The sequence below is a fragment of the Denticeps clupeoides genome, chromosome 15, assembly GCF_900700375.1.
Source record: "Denticeps clupeoides chromosome 15, fDenClu1.1, whole genome shotgun sequence".
In the NCBI taxonomy this organism is placed as follows: domain Eukaryota; kingdom Metazoa; phylum Chordata; class Actinopteri; order Clupeiformes; family Denticipitidae; genus Denticeps; species Denticeps clupeoides.
The window spans coordinates 2,841,255-2,869,251 of NC_041721.1; the positions used below are offsets into that span (position 1 = coordinate 2,841,255).

At 49.3% G+C, this 27,997-nt stretch overlaps 1 protein-coding gene across 3 annotated transcripts; it reads right to left on the bottom strand.

The window, feature by feature from the left end:
* Positions 1 to 19: 19 nt before the first annotated feature.
* Positions 20 to 27,995, bottom strand: col7a1l (collagen type VII alpha 1-like). 3 transcript variants are annotated; one of them, XM_028954358.1, is made up of 79 exons: positions 27,844 to 27,995; positions 25,176 to 25,357; positions 23,364 to 23,544; positions 23,115 to 23,274; positions 22,158 to 22,251; positions 20,843 to 21,016; positions 20,057 to 20,220; positions 19,777 to 19,906; positions 19,509 to 19,625; positions 18,542 to 18,697; positions 18,160 to 18,276; positions 17,943 to 18,089; positions 17,749 to 17,868; positions 16,413 to 16,571; positions 16,179 to 16,292; positions 15,946 to 16,095; positions 15,544 to 15,681; positions 15,319 to 15,465; positions 14,236 to 14,355; positions 13,680 to 13,826; positions 13,263 to 13,469; positions 13,041 to 13,180; positions 12,839 to 12,962; positions 12,607 to 12,750; positions 12,251 to 12,441; positions 12,096 to 12,176; positions 11,992 to 12,009; positions 11,700 to 11,726; positions 11,523 to 11,588; positions 11,039 to 11,119; positions 10,926 to 10,952; positions 10,437 to 10,481; positions 10,283 to 10,351; positions 10,102 to 10,197; positions 10,004 to 10,030; positions 9,805 to 9,858; positions 9,604 to 9,675; positions 9,470 to 9,529; positions 9,344 to 9,379; positions 9,216 to 9,260; positions 9,075 to 9,110; positions 8,455 to 8,499; positions 8,146 to 8,181; positions 7,952 to 7,987; positions 7,740 to 7,772; positions 7,369 to 7,440; positions 7,220 to 7,279; positions 7,110 to 7,145; positions 6,953 to 7,033; positions 6,834 to 6,869; positions 6,561 to 6,605; positions 6,389 to 6,460; positions 6,271 to 6,312; positions 6,090 to 6,119; positions 5,974 to 6,012; positions 5,654 to 5,707; positions 5,469 to 5,507; positions 5,133 to 5,192; positions 5,008 to 5,040; positions 4,728 to 4,793; positions 4,585 to 4,629; positions 4,470 to 4,505; positions 4,369 to 4,395; positions 4,194 to 4,271; positions 4,029 to 4,094; positions 3,923 to 3,940; positions 3,822 to 3,857; positions 3,694 to 3,732; positions 3,574 to 3,609; positions 3,346 to 3,480; positions 3,128 to 3,253; positions 2,910 to 3,056; positions 2,715 to 2,822; positions 2,532 to 2,576; positions 2,064 to 2,135; positions 1,293 to 1,337; positions 1,165 to 1,209; positions 793 to 837; positions 20 to 515 (listed from the first exon to the last, which is right to left on the bottom strand). In XM_028954358.1, the coding sequence occupies exons 2-79, from the start codon at positions 25,249 to 25,251 to the stop codon at positions 504 to 506; spliced, it is 6,333 nt and encodes a 2,110-aa protein (XP_028810191.1). In that variant the 5' UTR covers positions 25,252 to 25,357; positions 27,844 to 27,995; the 3' UTR covers positions 20 to 503. The 3 variants fall into 3 exon arrangements, with proteins under 3 accessions (XP_028810191.1, XP_028810190.1, XP_028810192.1); XM_028954357.1 differs by lacking the exons at positions 20 to 515; positions 793 to 837; positions 1,165 to 1,209; positions 1,293 to 1,337 and having other exon boundaries at positions 1,378 to 2,135; XM_028954359.1 differs by lacking the exons at positions 20 to 515; positions 793 to 837; positions 1,165 to 1,209; positions 1,293 to 1,337; positions 2,532 to 2,576 and having other exon boundaries at positions 1,378 to 2,135.
* Positions 27,996 to 27,997: the final 2 nt, after the last annotated feature.

Genomic DNA, 27,997 nt, shown 5'->3' on the forward strand with positions numbered 1-27,997 from the left:
TGAAGACACGGAGGCGGAGTTATGAAGAACCTGGATCAGTTTACTCCATCACATGCAGAAGCAGGTTAAATACAGGAGAGCAGGGAGCTTCACCAGTGGGAACAGGCAGTCGACACTCAGTAAAAGTACAAAAAAATGGATTTTAAAAATATTACTAATTTCCAAAAATTAAGACAACAATCTTTTAAAGCCTTTTTACAGTATTTCAATAAATAAGGCAAATGTGAGAAAAACCTATATGCACAAAAATGCTTGAATCCTGATTTCAAAATTTAAGATAAGAAAAAAAATCAACATGAATCATTTGTTGATTGTGACTGGTAGCGTTTGAAGTATAAATAAATTATGTTTATTGGAAATGTGATATTTAGATGCATAAATTTGGCATTAAACTCATGTTCCTGTGCAGGACGTGGCTCAGGGCTTTTTAGAGCTACCGGGATATGTTCATGTCCTCACACACACACACACGTTGTGTGTCCTGAACGTCTGTCTGACTGAGTTTAGGGGAGATCCTGCATTGAAAGTTAAGAGAGAAAATATATTAAAGACTACACTTGAAACATCATAAAAAATATATATATAGATTATAATCATCCATGATATGTATCTACACTGTTTACACATCCTGCTAGGAGGTCATGCGCAGTGCATGCTGGGAATGAAAGTTGTGCCGTGTGTCTGCACTGGTGAAGGTGGGTTAGTACAGGGTTCTGCGGTTCTGTGCATGCTGCAGATGCGGGGAAGCTGCGAGGGGCGTGCAGGGTGAGACGGGAACTGAGGGAACCGTACCTCCTCTGCTGCAGTGTCTGTCTGGTTGGGTGGGGCTCCATCCTGCTGCATAGACATGAGAAAATTCCAACTATGAGTCAGACCACGACATCCACAACAGATCCGTTCATCTAGAACACTCACATGGACTAAATTAGTCAATTTCATGATAATTGCACGCTCTTGCTACCCTGGAAGCGAGTTCGAGTTGGAGGGGTGTCCTCTCTAGTGGCTATAAAGCCCATTGAGACATACTGCTTGTGATTTTTGGATATGCAGAAATAAAATGTTGTTGTTGTGATCCAGGATAAAAGACTTGAAGATGCAGGACTGGCATCTGGTGTAGGAACGTCCTGGATCAACATTTTGTCGTGGAATCCTGATTATTCTCACCAAGTGGTCTTCTTCTTCTTCGTGTGAACGTGTCCTCTCCTCTCCCTGTGTGAGAGAACGAGAACAGGCACATGTAATTAACGTGTAACTGAGAGACACTGTTAAGATTGCTGCAGCGGAGCTCCTACCTCATTCTCCTGCGTGTAATGCTGCCCTGCTGTACTGTACTCAACCTGTAAATGTGAAGGGTTCACAAAGTTCATTTGTGTAGGAGCAGCGTGTGGAGACGGTACCTTGATCAAGGGGACCACAGTGCCTCCTTGCCCGCTAGGCCACCACTGCTCCAGGAGAACCCTAACTCTGTCTTTGGAACACCCTTCTCTCTCTCTCTCTTTACATCATGAGGAATGGAATTCCACTTTTTGTCGGTCTCCAGCCACCCTGCCCCCTCCCATCTGGTGGATGGTGCCGGACCATCAGCTCCCACACAGCATGATTCAAGGACACGTTCCTGGCTGTGTTATACTTCACTGATTTTTAATATCAAACCCCAACTCTCCTGATGAGCTTGTCCTTGTGCAGATTCAGAACTCCATCCTCACCCCTCCATCAATATAGTCTTTATCAGGTCTAGACATCTGATTTCATTCGTTTGAATTATGCACAATGTAAATAAAGTGCAGCAGGGGGCTAAATGTGAGATTTTCGAAAAACCCAGCCCTCTTTATCCTGAGTGCTGCTTTATTGTTGTACATATGAATGTTCTGATGATTAAGTATAAATTACAAAGTTGCTCTGTTCTCTGCAGGTTGATCAAGTCCGTCATCGGCACTGTGTGTGTGTGTGTGTGTGTGTGTGTGATGTGTAGTGGGCATGAGTGTGTTTTCACGCATTGCCATCAGTGGGTGTGGCCGTGCATTTATCAGTACAGTGTGAATGTGAGTAATCCTGCTCTCTACCTCATACTCATAACTGTACTCTTCATCATCATACGACACCGCCTCTTCACCATCCTCTTCCTCAACATCAGTCTGAAATACACAGCTTTGTCATCACACATTTTATCAATGTATAAATGCAACAAACTCACACACACACACACGCACAGTAAATGTCAGAGGAACACGGTTTACAGAACTGTTAGTCACACGTCAGGTCAGAACTTGGTTAGAAAGAAGATTATGAACCTGGAGGTTAAAGGTTATATGAAGACTAATTATTAAAAATTATTTTATTCCCATGTTTAATGGTTTTAGTGAGGGGAGATGTAGAAAAGTTCTTGAGGTGCAGATATTTAAGTACCGAGGTGTTAAACATAATAAAATGAACCCTGGTTAGATCTTGCATAATTTGAGAGATGCTTGTTATTCTTGTTTAGATCTGGTTTGGGACGGAGTTGGTACGAGGGGGGTTAGACTGGGTTTTACCGGGCGCTTCCTCTGACGTTTTTGCCGTCCTTTGTTCCCTTTGCCCTGGTTAGGAATTATAAATATGTAATTATACATATTTAAATTATTTAAAAATGATTTCAGTCATATATACATAATCTAATATTAAATGAATTATTTTTGCAGGATGAACTGGTTCAGGTAAAAGCACACAGGCTGCACCTTTCCTCGCTCCTTCCCTCGCTTCTTCTCTCCAGAGGTCTTCTTCGGTATCTCACCCAGAATAGGTAGGTTGGTGGCCACAGCTGGCTCGGCCTGGCCAGGGTCCGCCTGTCCCAGCAGATAAAACCCACATGAATCCACATTTCTCACATGATGATGTGGCCGTAAATGTTCCTCCAGAGAATGAGGTTCCACCTCCTCAGCGGAGAACTGAAGCTCCAGGGCTCCTGTCTGATCCTGACCATCTACAGCTGCATTTCTGTCCATATGCTCCACGTTTCCTGCAGTGATGAACGTTGCTGTAGGGATTTTCCTGTTGTCTTCAGTCTGGTTTGAACTCACCTTCAGACACAAACATTGGTTTGAGACGTCTACATGATCTATAAACCATCTTCTGCATGATGACCACCTACAGTGTACGTAATGTTGTGGAGATACACAGTGTCGCTGGGTTCCTGCAGTGGTCCCTCTTCATCTGCGTCCTCACCCACATCCACCTCACTCAGCGGTTCGCTGGAGAATTCATAGTTCACCGCGTTCTAACCCAACGGAACAGATGTGTGAAGATATGCTGGCACATATGATATCAATATGAAACCTGCTCTGGAGGACATCACTCGACCTGCCTCACCGTGTACTCTGTGATGATGTTGGAGCTGGTCTCATGCTCTTTGACCTTTACCCTCTTCCTGGATGAGAAGTCATGCAGAAGCTCCTCCATGCCGTCCTGTAGGAGTCTGTCAATCAGAGCTCTGAGCAGTGAGAGCTGCAAATGGAAGCTGAGTGTTAGTGACATGGAGTGTGTGATATGGAGTGTGTGTGTGTGTGTGTGTGTGTGTGTGTGTGTGTGACACCACACCTGTATGCCATAGGACTCAAACAAGGCTTCAATGTCCTATAAAAAAATAATGATTCAGAGGTCCATCAGTGACCGAATATGCCCGGACCAACAAGAACTTTTTTTTCTATCCTGCTCTACCTTCATCTCCATGGTTCTTCCTGGAACACCACCATCCCCCTGTGGAGAGACGTCTCAGGTTTATCAGCTGCACGTTTTCTAATAAACATCTCAGTGACGGATAGATGGATGGATGGACGGATACACACCTTCTCTCCTCGAGAGCCCTGCTCACCCCTCTCACCCTGCAAACACCAGCAGTGAACATCATTTCTCTTTTCACCTGCACCTGAACATGAGAAGATATTACCTTCTGTCCCGGTGGTCCCTGCACAGACAGGAAGAGAGGAGAGCAGCACTGAGCATTAATTTCAACCAGAACATCTTAATTTCAACATGTCCACACGCCTGCTTACCATCACTCCAGGAGGACCCATGGGTACAGGAAACGCCTTCCTGATGTCATCTACAGAAGCACCCTTCTATGTATATATATATACATATATATCAATCAACAGAATTGATAAAAAAATAAGTAGTCAAATATAATCAACAGAATGTTTGAGAAGACATCGCTTCACCTCTTCAGAAACATTGACCACGACAGGTGGGCCGGGTGGCCCCGGTGCTCCTGGTTCTCCTTTGCTGCCCACCGGACCCTGAGGGGATCAGGGTGACAGGAGGGTTAATGGCTATGGATCCTGTCTGGTCCCTGTGTGTGACTGAGAGTGTGTTTTGTGTGTGATCCATCTTTACCTCTCCTCCCCGCTCACCTCTTTCACCCTGAAGAGTGAAAGAAGAGACACAGATCTAGTCTCGTCTAAGAATGAGCGTACTGAGACCTTCTGATCACTGACCTTCAGCCCAGCGTCCCCCTTTATCCCCACTTCACCCTGCAGCAATGCAAACAGACAGTCAGCAACAGGAAACCCCACAAACCAACAAACTACACACATCATGACAGAAACGAACATCTTGTCCAGCAGCTCCACGCTTCCCGTCAACTCCAGGCCTCCCCTAAATGACAAAAAAACAGAAATCATTTTTCTGAGTATGTATTGAAATCCTGATACGGAAATTGTTCTGTGTGTGGAAGACACTTGATTGACACTGACTGGGGTACCGGGCAGTCCTGGCATTCCGGTGATGCCGACTCGGCCTTGGTCGCCCTTCTCTCCCCTCTGTAGATGAAGACACACGTGTCAAGTAATTGACTACAGGGAAGGTCAGCTGCTAGACCCAGCTAACGATGGGCTGAACCAGAGTAGATCCCCTCTGGACGTCAGTAATGAGGCTGCGTAATGCATAATTAGCTGGATTTCATCTTGCGTCGATATTTCCATATGAATACGTGACCCCTGATCCCCATTTTTACTACAAAATGAAGACACTGACCAGTCCAGGTTCCCCCTTCTGTCCCTGGTCACCCTGCAGACAAACACACCCTGCACTCACAAACACTGCATTTCCAAGACATCTGTGTATTCCAGTAAGTGTGTGAGTGTGTGTTTTGTTCCTACATTTGTTCCCGGTGCGCCTGGTAGCCCATCCAGTCCCTCTCTTCCTGAAGCAGATCCTGCCTGTGACGAGAACATGTCATGTAGTGCAGAGTGGTAATATATAACATACATAACAGAAGGTGGTAGTAGCCTAGTGGGTAAGACACTCGCCTATGAACCAGAAGACCCGGGTTCGAATCCCACTTACTAACATCGTGTCCCTGAGCAAGACACTTAACCCTAAGTTGCTCCAGGGAGACTGTCCCTGTAACTACTGATTGTAAGTCGCTCTGGATAAGGGCGTCTGATAAATGCTGTAAATGTAAATGTAAATGTAAGCCACGCTGGTGTGCTCACCTCTGATCTGCCTGGAGGTCCAGGTTTTCCCTCAGGGCCCTGAAAGAAAGGAGAAAGAGGGGGAGAAAGAGAGGGAGACAGAGGAAGAAGTGGCGACAGAGGTCTGTAACGTGTCTCATCATCACAAAATGTGTTCAATGAAGAAAAATGGATGAAGGAAATGATCTAAAAGGCAGATTACTCACTACAGGTCCAGGTTCTCCTTTCAGCCCTTGTTGGCCTGGTTCTCCTGGTTCACCCTGATAACACAAAATGTGCAAAAATGAACACGCATATACACATCAAAACCTGCTCCACTCACTATTAACATCAGTTTTCTGGTGCAAATATCCCCTCCCCCCATCAACCATCTTCAGTGCGACACACAGGATCTGATGGAACATCTGTCAGCGCCTCCTCAGCTCACAATGCACCATCTCCTTCCACCTACTGTCCTCAATTTTTGCCCCAAGCTGGGACCTTGCGGTGGAAAGGTGCCTTTAGCATAAAGCCCCTACGTTCTTACCTTTATAACTCTGGCAAGGATGTTGTTGTCTGATGAAAACTGGAAAACAACGACGTGAAGATTTATGAAGATTGCATATATTTCAAGGTTTATGCTGTTCTTTCAGCAGAACTTACTTGAGCAGATCCTGGAGGTCCTGGCTTCCCCTGTTAACAGCATATCATGACATATGATCAAACTGAAACAGCATTTATTACTACTAGCTTTAGCACAGATTAAAATATTTCATCTTGAAATGCGGCATTAAAACCCAACCCAGAACCTCTACAGACTGTAATGATAAACTCCTCCCCCTACCGGCTCTCCTCTCTCCCCTTTAGGTCCCTCAGGGCCCTGAAACTCATGAGATGAAAAACTGTGAGCACAGAGCATGAAATCCTGGAAAGGCAGCATGGCTCTGCTCTTCATATCTCACCGGTAAGCCCACTTTTCCTGCTTCTCCTCTGTCTCCTGGATCTCCTGGTTTTCCTGGGAGACCAAGTGGTCCCTGAAAACACAAAATGCAGAATGTGGTCCCAGATACTCAGATTTAGAGTTACAATACAGGAACCTTAGCTCTTCACAAATGGATTATGGAAACTCCTCACCCTCACTCCTCTGTCTCCTGGTTCTCCTGGTGGACCCTGGTCACCCTGACAGGAAACAGAAAGCATCAGAAAAATACAATCAGCGGTCTCTAGAAGACAGACGCTTGGTTTTGTCTCCTCATAAAGAACATGCTACACATGAGCACAGCTCTAAAGTCCAAACTGATCCGTTCAGCACCACGGACAGCTCCACTCAAGATCCTTTATCACCTTCCATATGTTTCATATTGAACAGAAAAACAAAGGGGATCTGCAGAGGGAGAGGGAGGTTACCTTCAGTCCAACATCTCCTTTACTTCCAGAGAGACCCTACATTTGGATAAGATGACAGAAATCAGACACAACACACACACACGCTTAAGTATAACCTTCCCAGGATCTACAGTACTTACATCTTTACCTCTTAGTCCAGGATCTCCAGCATTTCCTGGGAGACCAGGATCTCCCTTCTCTCCTTTGGAGCCGTCGCTGCCCTGGAGATAAACAAACAGCAGATGAAAAGGTTTCTCTTTTGGTGAAACTGACTTCAACCATGACAGGTCTGCTCACCTTGAGTCCTGGTTTTCCAGACAATCCCACGTTCCCCTGTGGTGAACACCGGAGGGTTTCAGATTGACGGAGAAACCAAGACAAATGTCAATAACACCAGTAACACTCACCCTCTCCCCGTTGTCACCTTTGGGTCCTGGCTGCCCAGGAATGCCAAATCCTGGACTTCCCTAGAGAGAGAGAAAAAACATGATTCCTTCATCATCCATCCATCCATTCACCAGGTTGGACAGGTTGTAGTGACTCCTGGGTAACGTACCTTCTCTCCTTTGTCTCCAGGCTCCCCCTGGACTCCCTGAAGTCCAGGAGGTCCCACTGCTCCAACATCCCCCTGATCAAATTCAACCAAAACCATTCAGCATCAAGAAGATCCCCATTGATCACTATTCATTCTTCTCATGTTGCCCTGGTGAGGGGCCAAAAAGGCTCCCCTACAACGCCTGCTGCTCTGAGAAATATGAATGTTCACTTTTATTTTTACACTGAATGTGCTGAGGCTCAGGGGGACTTCACAGGAACAATCCGATATTCTTTTCATTTAAATCCCTGAAAATGACTTCACTCCTTCATCAATGATCTCCTCTACAGCGGTGAGCACCTCAATGAGAGAAGAACATTTCATTCACTCACCCTTGCACCCTTTTTCCCAGCAGGGCCGAGTATCTGCATGACAATATAAAGACCGATTAACAGAACCAGGTGCAGATAAACGCTGACATTTCCACATGAAAAAGACCTTCAGAGCCTCTCTCACTCTTGTTCCACACAAAGCCTTATCAGATGAGGTAGCGAATTCTCATGAGCTTCAGTGGATTCTAACAACAAATCAAGTTAAAACCCACCCCTACAGCCGGGTCACCAGGAGCTCCACGCTGACCCTGTTGGGGTGAAACAGGTGTAATTCAATGAGGAATTACTGGAAATGACTGTCACTGAGGTCACTCCAAACAGGAAGCAACTGTTGTCCGGATACATGTGACAATACGGAGAAGCCCACCTCTTACTTCATGGTTCTAAATGTTAAAAGTGACCTCACCTCCTCCCCCTTCAGCCCAGATGGTCCAGGAAGACCCTGCAGATGAGAAGAAACCCCGCCATCACTCATCTGTACGCTGCCCTGCAGTTCTCAGCATTAATGATCATTTCTCAACCCCCCCTGCACATGCGTACAGGTGAATTAAGCCTTCTTTTTTACGTTCTCAGACGAACTCTCATCTTTCCCCTCCTGGTCCGGTTTTAATGACCAGCGTTAGCGCACTCGCTTTTAACGAGCTCAAATTTCCCAGAGGTACTCTGATCGACTCTGCGTATTAATCAAACATCAAAAAAGCAGGGTGGAACTCACAGCAATGCCCTGAGGCCCGTCCAGCCCTGGAGCTCCACGGTCTCCCTGGAACGAAAAGCCAACAGTTCCAGAAGCAGAATTTTCTGGGGGTCCAGAAACATTTCTACAGCGGTGACGCACAATCTTGGAGCTTTTCGTTCAATTCCATGCAGTACAAGATATTATCTGCACTGTTAATAAATATTACTGTTCATTTGTGTCTCTTTCGGTTCTTTTTTTAAAGATTTGTGGTTTTATGCTTGTGCTTTTCATTTGAGATGTAATGTGACTCATTACGAGAGGAGTCATCATCTTCTCATGCTGGTGGTAAAAAAACATCACCGGCCTGTCAATGAGTCAGAGCCGCGCTTCACATTGTTTCCGATTTTTTAGCCTCTGTGTCACATCATCTGTCGGGCCGGGCTGCGTGAAAGCCACCGTGGTCAGTGCAATGGAGGCTTCACTGCTAATTACACCCATCAACTGCCCTTCCCTGAAGCTGGGACAAATGTTCTAGGCCCGTGGTGGTGCATCCCCAATGAACACACGCCTCAGACGCCTCGCTCTTCCAGCTGCAGACCGGACCTTTTAACTGGGTTCCTCACAATAAAAATACCGAAAAAGAATAAAGGTTCTCTCACCTTATCACCCTGCTCACCTTTCAACCCCCTCTTCCCCTTTAGAATGCATAAGCATAAATCAGACATTGTAATATTGCATTACATAATATGTAATATGGAAGTTTAACAGTTAGAACAATATATTAAAGCTTGTTTTCAGACCCGTGGCCCAACGATCCCTTGGATTCCTTGACTTCCCTTTTCACCCTTACCGCAGGAGGGAAAGAGATGGTGAAGAGCATCAGCACTTTTCCCAAATCAGGAGTCTTAACCACTAAACATCACCTTACCTGTGGGCCCACTGGACCGGAGACGCCCAGTTCTCCCTGAGACAGACGAAGAGCATCCTCAAAATACTGAGAGACAAGAAAACTCAGCAGGCTTCTTTAGGAGCTCAGCGAAGCATGTGCACCTACCTTTTCTCCAGGAGGTCCACGTGGTCCAGGAAGCCCCTCAACTCCGACACCATCCACCCCCTGCAAGGGAGGGCAGCAGATCAATAACGTCCCAGCATTTCTGGATTCACTCAGAAGCATCGTGCACTCCGCACCTTTTCTCCTTTCAGTCCGGGAATACCAGGAACACCATCTAGACCAATGGGACCAGGGAGACCTGGCTGACCCTGAGAAACCGAACATCAGAACGTTGAACCTAAATGTCCACATGTGACAGAGGGGAACTTTCTGCAAAATTTTCCAATGTCTTGGTTAAACCGAATCTGCTGCAATGCAGTTCGGACTAAAATACTCACGTCGGCGCTTTTGTCTCCTTTATCTCCTTTGAGACCAGGCTTTCCACGCAGACCCTGAAAAGGTCACAAGACAATCATCCAGACTGTATGGACGGATGCTTATTGTTCTTATTGTACAGTCATTACATGGAATAGACATGGAATGGACCAGGTCTTGGGAACTGTTATCAGATTATTTCACGGTTTGTGGGTGACTTACTTTGAGTCCCTGTTCTCCTGTGTTCCCCTGAATATGAAAGAAATAACATGAAATCAGGGTGTGATGAAGTCCAGAGTAATCAAATGAAGTTCTCTTACTTTCATCGAGATTCCTGGAGGACCTGATGGACCGGGCTGTCCTGGAATCCCAGGAGGGCCAGGCAAGCCTGGGACCCCTGGCAGCCCCTGGGGACCCTGTTGGTCAGATGTTGCGAAGCTTTAAAAATGTGCGGTGGAAAGTCATTCATTAAATGAATGGGCGTCATTTCAAAGCTCTTACAGAAGACCCAGGTTCTCCTTTTCGTCCGGGCATCACCTCTAAGCCCCCCAGCACATAACCGGGCTCCCCCTGCAGTAAAAGAAGCACCCTGAACCATCAGAGACCATGAGGGATGAGCTGCTGGAATGGACCAGTATGCGGAATGGCGACTCACTCTTTCTCCTCTTTGGCCCTTTGGTCCCGTGAGACCGGGGGGTCCCTGTGAAGAAAATGTCTTATTATACCTCAGCCCACTAGCAGAATACGGTCCACAAACTGTCTAGAGCAGGGGTCTCCAACACTTGTTTCAGGGGTTCGCCAAGGGGCACAAATTTAATTTGTTAAAAAAAGAAGTCCGGTGCTTCTGCCGCGGTGCACATCCGGACCAGGCACAGAAAGATGATAATTAGAGGCGACAACCGTGGTTTATTCCAAGACCATAAAAATAAGACATAGTGTAGTGTAGTGGTGTAGTGTAAAAAAATAAAGCAAAAGTTACATAAATAGTAATAAAAATATATTTTATAAAATATACCTATATATTTTATAAATGTTTGGAAACATGAATAGCTCTGCAACGTTTTCATTGGGTAAAAGTAGCTCACGGTAGATAAAAGGTTGGAGACCCCTGGTCGAGAGCAACCAGAAGGACGTTCATTCTTACAATATCACCTGGGGATCCAGAAGAGCCCTGAAACACACACACACGAAAAAAATCTATATCAAAACAGAAACACAGCAAGAAACGGAATCTGGAACTCAAGGTCCGAGTTGTACCCTCTGCCCCGGAGAACCGGGGGGTCCAGTTCGTCCAGGTCTTCCCGGCAGCCCTGGGACACCATCTGTCCCAGGAAGTCCCTGAAGTTTGAAACACACACACACACACACAAATACAACTTGAAATTGATCAATGGTTGTCTACGGAAGACAGAAAAGCTCAATACAAATCGTATTAATTTTCATTAGCAGCAAAACTTTTCAAAAAGAGAAAACGTCTGAAATTGCTGCTAATCCACATGCATCTTGACACATAAAAGAAGGCGTTTCGCACCTCACGGCTCTTAAAAGTGTGTAAAAGGACAGAAAAAAAGAACATGGCACAAATATAGCCACCTCAGGAGACAGGAAGCACAGGAAGAGCATTCAAGTGACTTCTTTAAATCTTTTAATCTGTTGTAATGACGACAGCTTGTTACCGGGGAGCCCTGGAGTCGACAGTCATTAACACCGAGGCGCAGGAGTAAATTTCCGCCACACTCACCCTCTCTCCCTTCTCCCCTTTGGAGTTGAGGAGGTATGGATCATACTCGCCGCCCTGCTTTGGCCTCTGCGTGAAACAAGTCCAGAGACGCTCATTAGTCGCCCCCCTCCCCCAGAGGGCTCTTACAACGAAACGATAAAATGGGTGCATTAATTATGAATTCATTAACCGTCGTACCAGGCCACCAAATCCAAAGGAGTCCCCCTGTAAGGCAGAAGCAAAGAGTTGTAGAACTGCAACTCATGAAAGTGTGATTGTTGTACATTGCAGCACAGCACACGGTGACACGGTGAAATGTGTCCTCTGCTTTTAACCGTCACCCTTGGTGAGCAGTGGGCAGCCATGACAGGACCTTTTATGTGCAATTGGGAATATTGGTTTAAAATTCAGGTTGTCCTAACAATACAGTTATTAACATTATTAACTGGGCTAATCAAGCACGGATACATTTTGGAAAAATCGTACTCACTTTTTCACCTTTCTGACCCTGAAACATGGAACGAACAAGTCAAATATGAAGAGTTGAACAATGGTCAAGATGACAGAGCTGATGAAGATCAGGTTCTACAGCACCTTCATGCATGGGGACGGACAGGGGGGCTGGGGTTTGTTCGGGGCCTCTGGGTAGTCTGTGGGCGTGTCCAACTGGGCCGACTGGGAACAGAAGAGGAGACCACTTTCTTATTCAGGGGAGTGAGTCTGGACGAGGACAGGGGTTCCTCCTCTACCTCATCGTCGGCCTGCTTGAACTCGGACAGCAGGCTCTCGCTGCAGAGGCTGCCGATGAACTCTCCCTCGATGAGCGGGAAGTCGTCGAAGGAGCTGGCAAAGAACAGGTTCTTGTAGGAGGTGGGAGCTGCGATTCTCCGGAGTTCGTCCACGTCGGCCCGTTCCACGCCGACAGCCAAGACACTGACGCCTGCGGTCAACACCAACACCTTTACAAGCACCCTCGCTTATTCATACAGAAACACTCCATTCATGAGTTCGTGATCATCATAACCATTCTGGAGAGGCGCCACTGCTTCATTCTCTATCTATTTAACACGTGATGAACATGATTATTCAGGCCGAATGAGCTGACCAAGGGAGCGGGCGATTCTCGATGGCGGCAGCACGTTGTCCTGGGCTTTGCCGTCTGTGATGACCACCAGCACATGGGGAACATCTGGCCTCATCCCCATGGACTCCTTGAAAAGCTCCCGCAGGACGTAGCTGATACCCCTACCTGCGCAGTGGGAGCAGAGCACTGATTATCTGAAGAACGTTTTGCGTGTGAGAGAGAGAGGACGTGAGTGCAGAACGTGTGTTTGGACCCGTTTTGGTGTTTCCTCCTCCGTAGCGGACCCCTCTGAGCGCCCGCAGCACTGAGCTGCGGTCTCGGTATTGGTTCAGGCGGAACTCAACCCTGGGCTGGTCACTGTAGTGAACCACAGCAATCTGAGGAAACATTCAAACCTGTTTCTGAATCGGTCCAGCATCTTCAATTAGGAGCCCCGCCCACAACAGGTCATTTACCTGGGTGCCCTGAGGACCAATGGAGGGGAAGTAGGTGACAACGCGGAACAGGAAGTCCTTCAGCTTTGCAAAGTTGTTGGAGCCGATGCTCCAGGACTCGTCCACCAGAAACACGATGTCAGCGTTGACCCTGCCACAGCCTGGAACACACACACTGTTCACACACACATCTCTACACACTTTTTGATTGTAGAAATAGCTAAAAAAAACAAAAACGACTACCTGCTCCTGGTGGACGGGAGGTTGCCATGGTAACTTCCTTTTGACTGGCTGTCGAGGAAATGGGCGGGGCATCAGCGCTGCTGATGGCTGCTGTGTGAGGGGCGTGGCCATCTCCTTGGCTGGCCGGTGAGGCGGTGGTGGGGTTAGGAGGGATGGGGACAGGTGGGGCCGGCAGGGCGTGGACAGGGATGAGACGCTCCTTACCCACTGCGGGACAACACACAACATGGCAACACGTTCCCCAGCCGAAACTGCCGTGGCTACTATTACGTCCCTAGGGGTTGTGTTGTTGGTGTGTCTGTGTGTGCTGTTGGAGGGGAGGAGTTTCATGATGGATGGCTCCACCCACTAGCCAGTGTGTGTTGTTTGTGGTCTACAGCGTTATTGGATTTGGTTGTGTTGTGTCCCTCTTCGTACCTATTCTCTGGCGGAGGGTGGAGACCGGACCCTCCACCTCTCCGTAGAGGGGACGGATGCTGAAGACGTAGGTGCGCCCGTACTGGAGCTCGCCGACCTTGTGTGAGGTGACAGCAGGACTGAGCAGCTCGGTGGTGCTCTCGATCTCTGCGGAGGAGGACACGACAGAGACAGAGCTGGACACCATTTTATCCACAGACTGAAGGGTTTAAAAATAACACGTTTAAATCGGCACGAATCCACTGCTCTTGTTCTTCAGCTTTAATTTGACATTCATGTCGTGGTTCTAACAGCTTGATGGCAGAAGCACAGATTACCCTAGACGCAGTTTAAATCAGAGAGACGGGGGACAGCAGGAACTGAAGGAGGGGGACGGAGGACCCCGTGCTCTGTGAGAGCAGATTTTCATTAGAGGAACATATGCAGGCACCGCCGTTAAACCCACGAACGCCAGAAGAGATTATAAGGGGAAAATGTTCCGGAGACTCCAAATGATCCGGACATTTAATTCACTCCGCGTCCCTCAGAGGACAGAGAGAATTCACGGTGCAGCTACCTGATATGTGCCGCCACGAGAGCAGGTACCCAGAAGCCTTCGCAACCCTGGTCCAGTTCAGCACAGTGCTGTTGTCTGTGGTCTCCATTGTAACAAAGCTGGTCACTTTGGGCAGGTCCACTGTACCACACACACAGAGAGGGAAAAGTGAAGTGACTGTCACTGAGAAAACACTGCGGCACAGCGCACGGTGAAACAACGAAATGTGTCCTCTGCTTTTAACCATCGGCCTGAGTCAACAAACCTTTACGACATGACGAAAACGAGACTAGAGGAGGCGTAAATGCCGGTCATTTTACTATAACTAAAACAAAAGACATCATGGAATATTGTTGAAGAATAAAAACAAGACTAAATGTGGGTTACAATATACTAAAAAGTCTCTTTATGTTCATTGCCGAAAACGCGGCGAGACATTGTTTCCTCTCAAAAAACGTGGGGAGAATTCTTGAGTCTATAAGGTAACAATAATATTATAATAATATAACCTTGTTTTAATTATCAAATGGTTTTAACTAAAAAAATATATAGGTTTTGTCTGTTCTACTCGGTACTTGTACTATATTGACTGGGTTAAATAAAATTGCATTACTGAAAAAGAGACTAAAATAACATTTTCTGTTCTCATTGAGACTTAAACAAGACTAAGTCACAGATTATTCTGACTAAAATGCTCAGACTGAAACTTGACTAAAATAAAAATGAGTCTGGACATGACTAGGTCTAATAAAGATTAAAAATGGTCAATTAAACTGGTGTTGGGACTGTATGGATTTGTATGGTAACTCCTTCCAAGTTGGGAGAAACCGCACAAAAAAACAGTGACAAACCCAACTATACTAGTAAGCAGTGTGTGGGGACGGTACCTTGATCAAGGGACCTCTGTGGCACCTTGGCAGTTCGGCATTTGAACCTGCAACCCTTCAATTATGAGTCTATAGGCCACCACTGCAGGCCACCACTGCCCCACTGCCCACCACTATAGGCCACCACTGCCCCAAGAACAGATGTCTACCCAGAATGCACCAGCTGAGCTCAGAGAACACGGCCTTTTTTAAGGCACAGGATCTGTGACGAACTCACATGTCCGTGCCGTCACCATCACTGGGCTCCCCTCCTGATCTCCAACCACTGAGGACACCTGGAGCTTGTAGGCCGAGCTCTCCTGCAGCCCGGAGACGGTGAGTGTGGTGGTGGAGGCAGAAACCCGCTGGCTACGCTCCTCCCCGCCTGCGGATGGAATCAGGACACGGGTGGTGACGGGACGGGGCGCAGGGTGGCGTGTGGGCGCAGTCAGGTGATCCTCACCAACAAAGGGGCTCCATGTGACCTTGTACCCCGACACCCCAGACATCTTCTTCCACGCCAGCGTGAAGGAACTGACGCCGATGTCCACCACCTTCACTTCACGGACCGTCTGAGTGAGCCCAGAATCTGAAGGAGAGGCTAAACACACACACACACACACACACACACACACACTTTTGTGTTTACAGTTCCCATTGAGCATCATTTTATAAAAATTTAGTGTACATATATTTATTATTATTACATTGTTCTCAGTATTATTGTCTCCTTTTTTAATCGATGCTGAAAATGTTCACCTGTAAATTTCATTTAAAATCCAATAAAAAAAAATTAAGTATCGGACCACCAGTCAGCTGACCTCGGCGGTGGGCGTCGCCCGCTGCCAGCTCAGCCTGGGCGTACCTGTGTGCTGCGACAGGGAGATTTTCGGCCCCTCCGTGTTGCCGTAGACGGCGTGAATGCTGATGGAGTAGAGTGTGTGAGGCTGGAGTCCGTCGACGCGGTGGGCCAGGACCCCGCGGTCCAGGTAACGCGTCCGGGCGCTGTCCCCGTCTGTGTGTGAGAGGACGCTCCGGCGTTTGGTGGACTGCAGCTGATTCAGGCCTGGATATCTGGCAGGCATCTGTGAGTTTTACCTGAGCTCCAGGTGAGTTTGTACTCCGTGGCTCCGACAATGGAGCTCCATTCCACGTCAATGGAGGTGCTGGTGTAGGACATCACCTTGAAGTTGGAGACGTAGCCGAGGGGGGCTGCAGTATCATAAGTAGATGGATACTGTCATGTAGCTAGTAGAAGCTGTTTTGTTATGTTGTGTGTGTGTGTGTGTGTGTGTTTGTGTGTGTGTGTGTGTGTTAGGCTGCAGCTCTCACAGGTACGAAAGGTGGTGGTGATGCCAGGTCCCACCACAGCTCCAAACAGCACGTAAAGTGACACCACGTACTCCGTGTCGTAGACGAGGTTCTTCAGCAGGAACTCGGTGGTGCTGCTGTTCAACGCCAGCTGCCTGGGACGATCCCGACCGAGGAACTCTGACAATCATAGACACACACACAAACACACAAACACAGTTACACACAGTAACACATACACACACCAAAACATGCAAATGCACACACATACACACAAACACACACATACACAAACATGCATGCTTGCACATACATGCACACATGGGACAGCGGTGGCCTAGCGGTTAAGGAAGCGGCCCCGTAATCATAAGGTTGCCGGTTTGAATCCTGATCCGCCAAGGTGCCACTGAGCAAAGCACCGTCCCCACACACTGCTCTTTAAAGAATATTTAGATTAACTTTTAACTTTCTTCTTGTCGAACTTGTGTACAGAATCTACAACAGAGTGAATAAAAAGATTGTATTCATAGTTGGGGGTCCCTTGGTGGTAACTTGAAAGCACGTTGTAAGTCGCTCTGGATAAGGGCGTCTGCCAAATGCCGTAAATGTAAATGTGCTCCCCGGGCGCCTGTCATGGCCGCCCACTGCTCACTCAGGGTGATGGGTTAAATGCAGAGGACAAATTTCACTGTGTGCACCGTGTGCTGTGCTGCTGTGTATGTGACAATCACCTCACACAAACACATGCACTCACGGACAAAGACCCGTATCCAAACACAAATAATCAGGCAAACGATGCATGAAAATAAAAGCGCACAAACCCAATACATGCACACGAATGTGAAAAGTCCGCACATAAAAAACACAACCCGGTCGGAGCTGCAGGTGTTACTATCTCCGACGCGGAAGGAGATGAGACGAGGGCCGCGGGCCAAATATAGCCCTAATTAGAGCAACATAAAAAGTACGGCAGTGACGGCAGGTGAGGTCGGATTCTCGCTCCCCAACTTTCATCAACCCCCCCCCCCCCCCCCCCCCCCCCACCCATCTACGCCACCCCAGATCTGTCAGATGCGCCCGTACTTCCTCACAGCTCTGCCTTTCATTAAAACGTCTTCCCCTTAAAAGTGCCACGATACTGTATCTGTCTGACATGAAAGCCGGGGTGTGTGACGATCGCTTTGAAAGCCACCGCCAGGAAGGTGACATGAAATGTGCACACAGAGCCCCGACAGTCTGCGTCACCCGGAGCGTGAAAGGACGTCACCCACGCGTCACCGCGCTGACAGAGGAACACAGGAATGATGGACAGGAGGCCGACGATGAAAGAGCAGGTGACGGGGGGGGGGGGCAGTACCTGGCGTGGGACCCCAGGCCAGCCTGTACCCCGTGGCCCCGGGGACGGAGTTCCAGGAGGTGACGGAGGTGCTGGTGGTGACTGCTGTCGCGCGGAGCGTCTGGACCGCGCCGCTCTCCACTGCGGGGGGGAAGAGGTAACGCGGTGGGAGGAGCTGAAACACTAACCCCGCCCACTGGGCACACCTAACTTACAGGTTCGGGCTTGGGATGAGGTGACCGGCCCCTCCACGTCCACGAATATGGGGTTGATGGTGACGGTGTACTGTCCTCCAGGCTGAAGGCCCTGGATCATGTAGTAGGTGTAGGTCTCGTCCAGGTTGACGTTCTCGATGTGTCCATCTGCAGTAAGAGAGCACCGTGGTTACGCACACAGGGGGTGGAACCGCTGAACATTTCCCGTATTCCGTACCTGACAACGCCCAGATCAGTCGGTACCCTGTAGCCCCGCGCACTGGACTCCACCGGGCCTGGACTGTGTCTGTTGTGGCGTTCTGGACCCGGAGCTCCTCAACCGGGACCAGTTTCACTGCAACACAATCATTATTCACATTATAGCGCACACGTACATTAAATTCTTCAACAATCAGCGGGGTGATCAAACATGTTGCGCTCAAGAACGGGAGAAACTTTTGCACGAATTCTCCAGCGCTCTACTGCCACCTGGCGGCGGAGAGCTGCACTGCTCAGGCCTGCAACTGGTGGGCGCGGTGCGCACACATCCGGAGAGGGGCAATGAAGGCAAATCTAAACGAGGAGCCACTAGTAGCAGAAAAGGAAGTCCGGGACCCTACGCGTCCTGCCGATGACAGAGACGGGCTCGCTCTGGCCCTGCGGGTAGACGCCGTAGATGCTGACGGTGTATTGGCTGTCTTCCTCCAGGCTGTCGAGGGTGTGAGAGGAGGCGTCGCCGCTCAGTGTCTGCTCGTAGGTCAGCCCCGGTCTGTCCGCTGTCAACAGATTGATCAGGATTATTTATTTATTCCCTGAAATTTCTAATCCGCCTGCACAAAAAGGCAAGCCGGGACCCACCAGCCCCAATTCCATCCTGCATACAGGCATGAAAAGAATAAAATGATTTGATAAGCAGCAGTTTTACACTGTAGGCTATGCAGTCTATACAGCCTGCAGGATTATAAAGAGTTTTGATTGTTCCATTGGGTGTGTTATTGGTATTTTATAAATGAGATGATTATACAGTACAGGCCAAAAGTTTGGACACCTTCTCATTCAATGCGTTTTCTTTATTTTTGTGACCATTTACGTTGGTAGATTCTCACTGAAGGCATCAAAACTGTGAATGAACACATGTGGAGTTATGACCTTAACAAAAAGTGGAGACCTGACCTCCACAGTCACCGGACCTGAACCCAATCCAGATGGTTTGGGGTGAGCTGGACCAACAAGTGCTAAACACCTCTGGGAACTCCTTCAAGACTGTTGGAGAAGCATTTCAGGTGACGACCTCTTGAAGCTCATCGAGAGAATGCCAAGAGTGTGCAAAGCAGGAATCAGAGCAAAGAAACTAGAATATAAAACATGTTTTCACTTATTTCACCTTTTTTTGTTAAGTACAGAACTCCACATGTCTTCATTCATAGTTTTGATGCCTTCAGTGAATGAGAAGCTGTGTCCAAACGTTTGGCCTGCACTGTACACGTGATTTGGTAACCTAACCGCCTGCCATCTCTAGCGCCCCCCAGATCGGGAACACCTGCCACAGGCGACCCGGTGTGAGTCTGTGGGGTGCGGGCGGCTCACATCGGGGGATGAAGATCTCGTATCCGGAGATTTTCCCCACCGGGGGTGTCCAGGCCAGCCGCAGGGTGTACAGGCCCTCCTCGATCACGCGGAAGTTGGCCACCTGCGGCAGGGGAGCTGGGTGACACCGCAATGACAAAAAAACAGCACAACAATTTACGATGTGATGGCAAATACCGGAAACTAAGGTCTCCCAGCCAATCAGGACCTGCGCTGATCATTTGCGTGAAATGTGTGTGTGTGTGTGTGTGTGGACAGGTCAACTCACTGGTCTCCGTGACGACGGTTGCAGAGTCGCCGCTGCGTCCAGGGTAGACGGCCGACACCGTGACCGAGTACTCCGTCTTGGCCGCCAGGTCGTTCACCAGAACTGAGCTCTCGTCGCCTTTCAGGTCAATCTGTCCCCAGGGCAGAGACAGAACTCGTCTTGCTGTAGAAATATTTTACTGATAGTGTAGAACGACAAAGCCGCCACTGAACCCTGTCTGGACACGTCCACATACACGGCACTCACACACGCACAAACACACACACACACACACACACACCTGTCTCTGCTGGTCTGTGAGCAGGTGTCCTTTAGGGGACAGGGGGGTGACCAGCACCCGGTATCCGGTAACGTCTCCAGTAGCCATGGTCCAGCTCAGCCTGAGAGAGCTGAAACCCACGTCGCCCACATGCAGGTCTTTAGGCCCCACGATCCTCTCCACAACTACAGAGAAATCACACACAGGCACACAGAAGGACAGGTGTGTGTGTGTGTGTGTTTGCATGTGTGGGTAAGTATGTACAGTACAGGCCAAAAGTTTGGACACCTTCTAATTCAATGTGTTTTCTTTATTTTCAGGACCATTTACGTTGGTAGATTCTCACTGAAGGCATCAAAACTATGAATGAACACATGTGGAGTTCTGTACTTAACAAAAAAAGGTGAAATTTGTGTTTTGTTTTATATTCTAGATTCTTTGCTCTGGTTACTGCTTTACACACTCTTGGCATTCTCTCAATGAGCTTCAAGAGGTCGTCACCTGAAATGCTTCTCCAACAGTCTTGAAGGAGTTCCCAGAGGTGTTTAGCACTTGTTGGTCCAGCTCACCCCAAACCATCTGGATTGGGTTCAGGTCCGGTGACTGTGGAGGTCAGGTCTCCACTTTTTGTTAAGTACAGAACTCCACATGTGTTCATTCATAGTTTTGATGCCTTCAGTGAGAATCTACCAACGTAAATGGTCACGAAAGTAAAGAAAACACATTGAATGAGAAGGTGTGTCCAAACGTTTGGTCTGTATTGTCTGTGTGTGTTTGCCTGTGTGTGTGCGCGGCGTGCCGACTGACCCGCCGTGCTGTAAGTGACGGGGCGGGGCAGCTCGGACGCGGTGAAACACAGACGTCTGGAGAAGCGCCGCAGCAGCTCGTCCAGGAAGGAGAAGTCGGGGCTCAGCAGCAGGTGCTCCTCGTGTGGCTGTGTGACGACCCTCCTCAGCTTCGCCTGCTCAGCATTTCTCACCCCTGAAACACAGCAGCCAATCGGCACACAGTGTGACCGGTGACTCTGGTTAGCAGGTAACGATGCTTCTTCTCAGCGCGGTGAGTGATGGCCGGTGTGGGAAGGTGTGTATGATGATGGAACGTGTGTGTGGGATGATTAACTCGGCCCGTTGGGTGAAGATTAACCGCGGAGTCCTGCCGCATGTCAGGATGGAAGCGGCCGAGACGGAGCAAGCGATGAAGAATTATAGCAATTAGGTGGCCAGTAGCTAACGACCTGTAATTACACATACACACACACACACACACACCACACACACACACACACCACACCACACCACACACACACACACCACACACACACACCACCACACACACACCACACACACACCACACACCACACACACACACAACCACACCACACAACCACACAACCACACACACACCACACACACACACCACACACAACCCACACACACACACACACACACACAACACACCAACCACCACACACACACACCCACCCACACCCACCACACCACAACACCACACACAACCACACACACAACCACACACAAAACCCCACACACACCACACACCACACAACCCACACCCACACACACACAACACACACACACACACACACACACAACCACACACACACACACACCACACACCCCACAACACACACCACAACACACACACACACACACCACACCACACACCACACCACCAACCACCCCACACACACACCACAAAACACACCACCCACACACCACACACACACCACACACACAACCACACACACACACCACACACAACCACACACAACCACACACACAGCCACACACACACACCACATACACTCACACACACACACACAACCACACACACTCACACACACAACCACACACACACCCACACACACACCACACACACACACCACACACACAGCCACACACACACAACCACACACCACACCACACACACACCACACAACACACCAAACACACACACCACACACACACAACCCACACAACCACACACACAACCACACACACTCACACACACAACACACCACACAACACAAACACACACACACACACACACACAGGCATGCTGCTGATGGAGTAGCAGGTGAAGTGACCGGTGGAGGACTCACCCACAGCGTAGAGTGTAATCCCGCTGTCCGCCACCGCTTTGGCTGGCCAGTCCACCTCATCATCTGATTGGCCGTTGGTGATCAGGACAGCGATCTGTAGAGTGACCATTTATCAGTCAATGGCTGGCTTCGGCGCAAGGCATCATGGGTGCCCATCATCCCATGCGCCCATCATGGGTGCCCATCATCCCATGCGCTCTCGATGTGACATGATTTAAATGGATTTAGGCCACGCCCCCTTCGCGTGGAATCAGCAGGGGAGAAGGCGAGTCCATCGGCATGCCGCGGGTGCGGCGAGATCCTCAGAGCAGCGCATCAGGCGAGGACGGCCAGGAATTGTAATCAGGCTGCGGCGGCACCGCGCTGCACTGCTGCTGATGTGTGAGCCGTTGGTGTCACGAAAAATAAAATAAAAACACCCACCCCGTCCACCCTCTCCACCCACCCACTACTCATTTACATTTACAGCATTTACCAGACGCCCATATCCAGGGCGACTTACAATCAGTAGTTACAGGGACAGTCCCCCTGGAGACACTCAGGGTTAAGCGTCTTGCTCAGGGACACGATGGTAGTAAGTGGGATTTGAACCTGGGTCTTCTGGTTCATAGGCAAGTGTGTTACCCGCTAGGCTACTAGCACCCATCACCCATTTACATCCGTATCCATAAGTGACAGGGACGGGGACAGTCCCCCTTTTACCCCCCTTTAACCCGTATTTACGGCCTTATCTAGAGCGCCATACAATCAGTAGTTACCGTCAGCCCCGGCCCTAACACGTCTAGACTTTTTTTGCTGGAGGGGTAATTGGGTGTCACCAGGGGGACTGTCCCCGTCCCTGTCACTGCTGGATACGGATGTAAATGTAAAAGAGACTTTAAATTTACAATATCCAGGAATCCGTGTGCTGCAGCAGAGACGTGCAGGTCAGATGACGTCACGGTGACTGAGGTCTACCTTGGCCGTGTTGTCCCTGGTGATGGAGGGGCTGAAGACCGACTCCACCAGGAACTCCAGAGCCTCTCCGGTTCGACCGCCGCCCCCCTCGTATGGCAGCTCCTCCAGGGCCCTCAATAAATCTTCCAGGGTGGAGTAATCGGTGAGGGCGATGCGCATCCTGGGTGAGGAGATGTTCAGTCAGGTCAGCGGCTCCACATCTGCACCGTGGAATCACCACACAATCGTGGTGGGTTATGGTGGGTTTACCGAGGAACGTCGGAGTACACAGTCACCCCGAAGCGGATGCCGTCCTCTCCCAGCGCGCTGTTCTGGAAGGAACGGATGACGACCTCCACAAACTCCTTAATACGCTGGAAACTGGCCGGCCCCACGGACCACGACTCGTCCACCAGGAAGACGATGTCGGCCCTCAGCGCTGAGCGGCATTCTGCAGGGTGTGGAGGAGAGGCCACTGCTCACCAAGGGTGATGGTTAAAGTGAAAGTGGAAGTGAAGTGATTGTCACACGTGATACACAGCAGCACAGCACACAGTGCACACAGTGAAATTTGTCCTCTGCATTTAACCCCTCCCCTGAGTGAGCAGTGGGCAGCCATGACCGGCGCCCGAGGAGCAGTGTGTGGGGACGGTGCTTTGCTCGGTGGCACCTCAGTGGTACCTTGGCGGGTCGGGATTCGAACCGGCAACCTTCTGATTACGGGGCCGCTTCCTTAACCACTAGGCCACCACTGCACCCAATGCAGAGGACACATTTCACCGTGTTACCATGTGCTGTGCTGCAGTGTTTCACAACGACAATCACTTCACTTTCATCTACGTGGAAAGGTTGCTGCTGCCTGTTCACATCCACCAGCAGGTGGCAGTGTAGGTTCAGCCGAACGGCGCTCCGGATCGCACCGGGGCTTCTCCATTAAAACGACGGCAACGAGGAACGTGGGAATTTGCATATAAATATGCCGATCGGCGCACAGTATACGGGAGATAAAGATGTGCCGCTGTTGGTCAGGGGAAGGTGAATGGCTCATCTGCGTAGGGTCAACGCGGGGTTCTTTCAAGGTGAAGACCATGAAGGGCTCTGCCGGGACTGATGCAAGTTCTTCTGGGTTCTCAGGAATAAGAGCATCCCAGAAGATGTGCTCGCACTGTGATCCGTGTATTGATTTTTATTGATTTATTATTTTTTTTTTTTAAATCTGCCTCTCCGCACTTCATTACGCGCTCCCGGCGGGCGTCCTTCACAATGGGACTCTGGAGTTGTTCCGCTGTGGGAACTTGTGCGGCTCAATTTTACATTAATGGCATTTTTAATAATGCAGGTGCTGGATTATCTCGGGCGCTTAAGATTCAGCGCACAGCTGAAGGTGTCCTTGCAGCGGAGGGGGTGTATCGCTGAAGCGGCAGCCTTCGTTACGATCAGACTGGCCGAGCGGAAACGTGTGTGTGTGTGTGTGTGTGTGTGTGTGTGTCAGCGCCGCGGCTTTACAGGGATCAGCAGCTGGGAGGCTTTTCCAAAAAGCGAAACGCGCACAGAGAGGCGTACTGGAGGTGGGAACCGTCACTTCGATTCGATTACGATTATCGATGCATCGCGATTCACACCGTCAATATTTCTGCACAACCTCACAATATGTCTTCAAATACGTTAGTGAGATGAGAGTTAAGGCTTTTTCTGGCATTCGTGGTGTCAGGCGAGCTACAAAATCACAACAAAAAAAAAACACGTATGGCGTTCAGAGGGCGTTTGTTCCGAACTTCACTAACGGCACTGCTTTCTACCTGGAAAATCCCCAAGCCGCGTGATTATGATATAATCCGCTGCCGAATCGCTGATGCACCGATCGTGAGACCCATTTCTAACGCGAATCAGGGACCAATCGGGGACCAGTAGAGCTGCACACTGCAATGTGAAGAGTTAAACTGGAGGAGGAGGGGAACGTTGGAAATGGTCAGGTGACCCTCAGACACACACACACTCTGATAGACTCCATATCTGGCCCGAGGTGTCCACAGCAGGTAGAAAAGCCTCTTCCTGCACACGTTGGAGCCCGCGCCACCGTACCTTCAGCCTGAGGTGTCGCCGGCCGAGGCGCCACGCACAGGAGCAGCAGGAAAATCCGCGCGGCGGAGCGATCCATCTTCCGGGCCCGCCGCCTCCTCCTGCCCGCTTATCTCCCGCGCCAGGTCGTCTTCCGGGCCGCTACCCTGACAGGGGTTCAGTTATGGCTCCCGCTCGCGCCTTATCTGCAAGCCAGCGAGAGAGGGTGAGGCAGATATTCATCGCCGCGCCACGTGCATATGAACAGTGTAATCTGCACATTTTCATTTCGGAGGAGAGTCCCTGCTCAGTGCGATCGGCTTTATCTGTAACGGACGTATCTGCCGGGCCGCATCTCCATCCTCCCGGGCGCGGGCCAGCGCACTTCAGGAGCGGCTGCCGGTGACCTTGCGCGAGTTCACCCCAATAAAAACGTGGAGCGTGCTGAAGGGTGCCTGGAGCAGCAGGAAAACTGTGGCCTGGCGGGTGAGGGAGAGGATCCGTAACGGAAGGGTTGCAGGTTCAGGTGCCACCGAGGTCCCCTTTGATGAAGGCACCGTCCCCACACACGGCTCCCCACTGCTCACCAAGGGTGACGGGTTAAAAGCAGAGGACACATCTCGCCCTGTCACCGCGTGCAGTGACAAAATGAATCACTTTCACATTTCAGGGATGAACTTATCACCTCTGATCAGGTTATATTTAACGCATCGAGTGAATAACTCTCAGCTTATTACAAGTGAAAAGAAACATTTTTACCAAATCTTTCTTTTTATGCCAAATGTGTCTTCTGTGAAAGAACGTTTGGACGTGATGTTATAAATGGTCCCGTCTTCGGTGACCAGGCTGGACGACTGCTGTAGACAGGAATCTGTAGAAGAGTTTGTGTTCTTATATCGCTAGTCAGTTAGAGAGAAATGAGAACTCAGGACACTAAGCAACATTCTCCATCCTGGACAGTTCCTGGAAGAACCCTACAAAATATGTACACGTGTCTCAACGTATCACAGACACCCAGAATATGGAATATAATGATCACATAATCCACGTTATTAATGTTAAATAAGAATCAACCCCTACAACTACTGAGCCCAACCAACAGCCAGCAGAGACTCTGATTGTTAAAATTCTGCTTTCATGATTATCAGCTCTTACTATCTGCAGCCAGGGGGTCATTGGATCAGGGTCATGTGACCCTGACCTCTGACCTTTACAGAGGCCCTTTAATGTTTGTTGGACGGAGAGAAGCTTCAGAATTCCATTCGCCGTGGTGATGGGAGGGCGGTCTCTCGGACCCATGCCAGAGAGTGCTATGACCTTCTCTACCTGCAGGCTCGAGGAAAATAGGAAGAAGAACGTCTGTAAAACACGACATTTTCTGTTCTGGGGTGTAGAGACGTATCAAAAATGTAACTCCCCCTCCCCTACATAAACCGATGAAGATGAAGCTGGAGAGCTCCAGTTCTGCCATGGGTTACCATCAACAGATGATTATTATAATGATTATTATAAATATGCTTGTCCGGAGATGCCTTTGTTTTAGACACATTAATGATACTGAGGTTTGTTAATATAATAAAGTTTATTAAGAGCTGATCAGTAATGGTGAAGCGCTGAGCTATGAAGACTAATCTACTGTAAATAGCCACAATACAGCATCTGTGATGTCCATAAAGACGTTAACGGGCAGCTTTCGAGCTTAATTTAAAAAAAAAACTGATGACTCGGGTCTTAAGAAAGCCAGTGAGGCCTGCTGCCAGGTCTTCCTTCACATACCGATCACACTGCAGTCCTGCCCATGCTTGCAAAGCCGAGTGTACACACACACACACACACACACACACAGCAGGGTCATGACGGCCGCTGCTAAGGCACAAATAGGTCTGAGTGATCAGATATGAAGATTGGCAGGATGATGCTGGTGATGGAGCAGCGCTGACCGGCCACAGGAGCCGGTCCGGAGCGCGGTCGCCACGGTTACCGCGCCCTGAAGAGATTAAGGGGAGAGACGCGGTTCTTCCACACGGCGCCCTGTTCCACTTCACACAGGATTAACCCTGGAGGTGTGAAATTGGGACACACACACGTGTTTTTCCAACTGTACACATCTGGAATATCACACACACACCAGAGGCTCGAATCCCAGGTGCTGGATGTGTCCCGACTCGTTGTCTTTCATGAAAGCCCCCGTCCCGCGCAGTGCTGGAGCTGCAGCGTCTGGACTCGGAAATCCACCCGGCATCTGGCCAGAACGTTTAAATGCCGAATCCTCATGATCTTCCTGACAGAACTGACCCTGTGATGCCCACAATAGCACGTCCGTTTTCAGAAGTGACAATCCTGCACCCGTGGCACGTTTCAATATTCATTCACCTTTAACATTGATTTGTGCCGTAATGTGCGGCAGCCGAGACTCCGAGATGAAATGAAGAGCAAAAAAAAAACGTATCTTCCATTAAATGCTTAATAATAAAGAGGTTATGTAGCTTTATACAGCTTCTTCTCCACGTGTGTGTGTGTGTGTGTCATTAACATGCTGGTCCACACACACAGTCAGTGTCCCGGGTCAAATTGGAGGTTTCTCAGGCAGGTTATGCAGTTTGTCCCTGTTCAACTGTTGCCTCCCAGAGACAATAACACACACACACACACACACACACGTAGTGGAGAAGCTGTGTAAAGTCCTACTCACCATGTTCTGGGGTAAATCCACTCCGGACGGTGGCCTGAAGGTCCGGAGGCTCGGAGCCAGGCTGCGCGTCTGAGTTTAAATGAATGAAACTCCGCGGCGTCCCAGGAGCCGCACTATAAAGTCTGGACTGCAGGGCGTGTGGAGCTGCCGGGAC